The 4,536-nt window shown below is 27.1% G+C and overlaps 1 protein-coding gene across 1 annotated transcript in view; it reads left to right on the forward strand.

Annotated features, from left to right (window-relative positions):
* The first annotated feature begins 3,644 nt into the window (after positions 1 to 3,644).
* LOAG_17824 (TK protein kinase) overlaps positions 3,645 to 4,536 on the forward strand; it is a 9,280-nt gene continuing 8,388 nt past the window's right edge. Inside the window, exons 1-2 of the mRNA XM_020450488.1 lie at positions 3,645 to 3,927; positions 4,134 to 4,232. Coding sequence (XP_020305838.1) covers positions 3,747 to 3,927; positions 4,134 to 4,232 — 280 coding nt within the window. The 5' untranslated portion in view covers positions 3,645 to 3,746. The remainder of the gene's footprint in view (positions 3,928 to 4,133; positions 4,233 to 4,536) is intronic.

Here is a 4,536-nt window from a genome sequence, read left to right on the forward strand (position 1 = left end):
ATATATATATATATATATATATATATATATATATATATATATATATATAGAATATGTGTATATATATATATATATATATAGCAAGTAACACCCTCAGATGTAACTCAGCTCTTCCAGAAACCCCGAGGAAGTCGATAACCAGACTCGGAAGGACAACAACACCTACCATAAAATCTCCAGTCATTATGTGACTAAATTCATGCAATGGTACGCAGTGCAAATAGCACATCTCATGCTGTAACTCTCATTGCCAATACTGTCGTACGTGGCGTGTATATGTAACATTGAACTTTCGATGTGGTTGAAATTGCAAAATTTTGAATGAAATGAAGCAAAAAACTAAAATAGGAAGTAAGTGGTTTGTATTAAAATGATGCATAATTATGTAATGTTCAAAACTAGCTTTTTAAAATTTGTTTCAAACTACTCTATACTTGCAGTAAACCAATTCTAATTTAAAATTGCTTAACTTAAAATCAAAATTAGCTGTCCCAAAGTTGGAAATGATTGTTTCAAATTTATAATATTCATTTTTTTTTTTTACAAAAGAGTTGAGGTTGCAGTTTGAGGAATGGGAATAAAAGAAATGTTATATTGATTTGTTTAATTCATAAGCGGAAATGAATTCAAGGATAAATGTTACTGATTCCTGTCTGAAATATCATTCAGGCATTTCAGGAGTGTCTGGTAGCTGAACTTTTGAGATTTCCGGATCAATCATAAATATTATCAGATTGATCGTATCATTCTTACTAATTAAAGGTTCTTTAAAATGATGCTCTATGCCATCTAAAGTAAAATATTTATCATTTAGAAATAATTTTCAAGAAAAACCAAACTCGTTTATCAAGTTCAATTTTTTGTATTCTATTAACCTTAGATTTTACCTCAGTTTATTAGGTTCAGTATTTTTTTGAAAAACAATGCAAAATTTCGTCAGCGATATTTTTAGAATATTAATTTTTCTCTTAAAATCTTCAATTGGCAAGATTAATTACTTTGGGAGTAAAAAAACATTGTTTTTTTCTTTATTTTTATTGGTTGAGCTAACTTTCGTCGATCATAAATTCATTTTTTTTCGTCGCCTTTAGTCCTTCTTTTTATGATTTTAACCTACAATTTTAGTACTAAGACTTTAAATTGTTTTTTTCCCTTAAATTGGCTGATTATTTTGACATATCTGAAAAAAAAAGCTTTCATTAAATAAAAAAGAAAGGACGGTATAATAATTAATTCGAAATTGAATTAACAATCCAAAACTCAAAAAATAACATTTGGCAAAAATAAAATTGCGAAAATTAAGTTGCAAAAAAAGGAATCTTAAACGATTATTTTTTAAAAGTTTTAGAAATTGAACAAATAGTTTTTTTTTTTTGTTTCGTTTTTTAATCTTTCTCTTCCTTGTTCTTCCGTTCTTTCGCCTTTTGCACCAAACCAATCGATTCAATTATTTTATTAAAATCCTTTCAATTAATAATTTACTTTTCCCCTCCTTTTCATTCAACTTTTCATTTGACAAATATCAAATTTTTATTTGAAGAAATTTGATTCTTTTAATTAAATTTCTAATTAACAAAAAATTTGCAAAAATTAAGTAACAAAAAAAGTTTAATATTTTTAATAAATTTGTGCATACAACATTTATTGTCAAATGATTACGATGAACGATTATGGCAAGTGATAGTGATAATAAATATTTTGGATTGATATTTGAACCGTTTTACAGATCATGATTGATGTTTTTGTTTACTTCATATGTTCTAACACTTATCAGTAAGTGATATGCGTGCGAATAGACAAGATAAATTTACACTTCCCAATTATACTGTAGAATGCAAAATTTTGAAATCAATTTCGATTAAGTTAAATTTTACAATGTGAACAACAACTTTAACAAATAGGCCCTTAGATGTATTCAGGTAGCTCGTTGGATTTAAATCGTTCCATTTCGCTTAATCCTGCCGTCATTTGATCTTTGAACGGCATCAATCACCATACATGCTTATCATTAGTTATCATTGCTATCATTAATATCACACCGCTATTAGTAGCAAATAACTTACATCCAACTTCGAGTCTAGACACTTATGCAATAGCCTGCTATTAAGTCACATAAATGATAATGATTAATAATTAATAATAATATTATTATTACGAGAAGCAGTAATACTTTTTTAAAAATCCCATTTTACACATTCCTTCTTGTCCCACCTCATTTTTTCCTTTAATTAATTAATTGAAGGTGACAAACAATTCTAGGTTGTAGAATATAAATGAATGGAAGTTTTCCAAAAAAAAAAAAAAAAAGTTCGAGCTCTAAAATAAAAGTTTTGCTAAACAATAAATGGCGACAAATTTGATAAGCAACAAATAAATTTAATAATGTATAGGCTACTAATTAACTAGATAACAATTATTAACAGTAATTAGGACTAACAGTTATTAGCACTAACAGTAATTAAGCAAAGTCATAATTAATGTCATTGCAATGACATCCATACAAGCATTATTAGTGTAGAATCATACTTTAGTCGTGAAAATCTTTCTTTTTTCCTTAAGTAAAAGGGAAATCTCATCGTTTTAATATTACTATTTGGAAATATTTAAAAGAAATGAAGAGGGGAGAAAGAGAAAAGAAAGAGAGAGAGAGAGAGAGAAGAAAAAAAAGGAGAACATAAGAACTTCATCATGCTATAATCACTATCAGCAAAAGTTAGTAATCAGTTAACTAAATGTTAAATACACCCGCTGTTGACTATTGCCCTGAAGGGTTGGATGAATTTTGGTGTTGGACAGCTGTGAGGTAGAACATTGAAGTGCATTAATGATATATTCTCGGGAGCTCGGGAGCAGATGAGGATGAAGTGGGATGAATTTGTCAGCTGGCAGTCAGACAATCATTCCACCAAAACACTATTAGCTTCTTCTTCTTCTTCAGTTCAGCTTCTCCGTTCACTTGTGTATGTCCGTTGATGATACATTTCCCACAAGTATTTATTCTCCAATATATAAGTATATCTATTTTATAGTATATGAATATAACACATATTTGATACATGTATTTATATATTCTAGTATTTGAATACATCTATTCTATAAGTTACATTTATTCCAAATCATATATATTTTATGCTTTATGCTCATTAAAAAAAAAAAATGGTATATCTGTTCTCTAATATATATCTATTCTCTAGTATATATCTATTCTCTAGTATATAAGTATTTCATTAATATATGAGTCCAATAAATGATCCCAAATAATTAATGGTGTTTTATCGGTTAACATAAGATTTGCTCTTTTTTCAGAATTGGTAAATAAGCAATCGGAAAAAGAAAAAGGAAAGAGAGGAGGGATTAAGTTTGTTATAGTACTTAATGCAATATATTAGCCAAGTTAAAGTTTGGATAAATGTCACCTATATCTTCTCTTTGTCATATATTATTGCAAATTTTATTTTGCAATATAATTGAATTTGAATATATATATACTTGAATTTTTTTTTGTTCATTTTAAGTTTTATGAAATAATTTTTATAAATTGGATTAATGTATAGATTTGCTTATTCAAATCAAATTTCTAGCAAGTAACTAAAAGGAACACAATCGTTCATTTCATTCCTTCATTCATAATCATCTGGATATAGCGATTAAGCTATCGCAGAATAGCGGTACTTCTCCCGATGGGCGGGAAGTTAAACGATCGATGGAAATGTTTTCAAATATTATAAAATTATCTGGACAACAACATGCTGCTACTATTATCAGCAATAGATTTCTTGCTATTCCCGGTTTGTGCTGGTGGAACTAATCGAGATGGCAATGGATGTAATGATCAGTGTGATCATTATGCTGATACTGTTGTTTATGAAAATTGTATAAAGAAATGTTCATCTGAACGGTTTACAACCAATACTTTCACAACCAGAAGTATTATTCTTTTGTTTTCTCATCACTTAATTAATTACCTTTGATTAAAAATATAGCCAGTTTATTCATTTTAATTTATGAATAATTAAATTATAAATAGTAACTGCAAAATCAATTTTTAAAATTTGGACAGAACGAATAGATACTGTTAATTACCAGCTTTGACAGAAACTAATTAAAGCGGCAATAATTCCTATTAATTTTAGGATATCCATCACCACCGTTTAATATTAGCGTTGACACGACTGCAATTATCGGTAGTGTGAAATTCCTAGAATCAACTGTTCATTGGGACTTTGAACCTGGTAAACTTTACACTATTAAGTCAATTCTTAAAATTAATTAATTAATTGCTAACAGATAATTTTTCCACCTTTCTCTCTTCTTTCATTCATTCATTTTATCAGAAATTTCTTCTTTTACTATTTTTACAAGAAAATCAAAGCCATTTCATCAAAAAAATTTTGGGATTACTCTTCATAAAAACAAAAGTAAATTATTATTATTATTATTATTATTATTATTATTATTATTATTATTATTATTATTATTATTATTATTATTATTATTATTATTATTATTATTATTATTATTATTATTATTATTATT

The sequence above is a fragment of the Loa loa genome (assembly GCF_000183805.2).
Source record: "Loa loa unplaced genomic scaffold supercont3.133, whole genome shotgun sequence".
Taxonomy (NCBI): Eukaryota; Metazoa; Nematoda; class Chromadorea; order Rhabditida; family Onchocercidae; genus Loa; species Loa loa.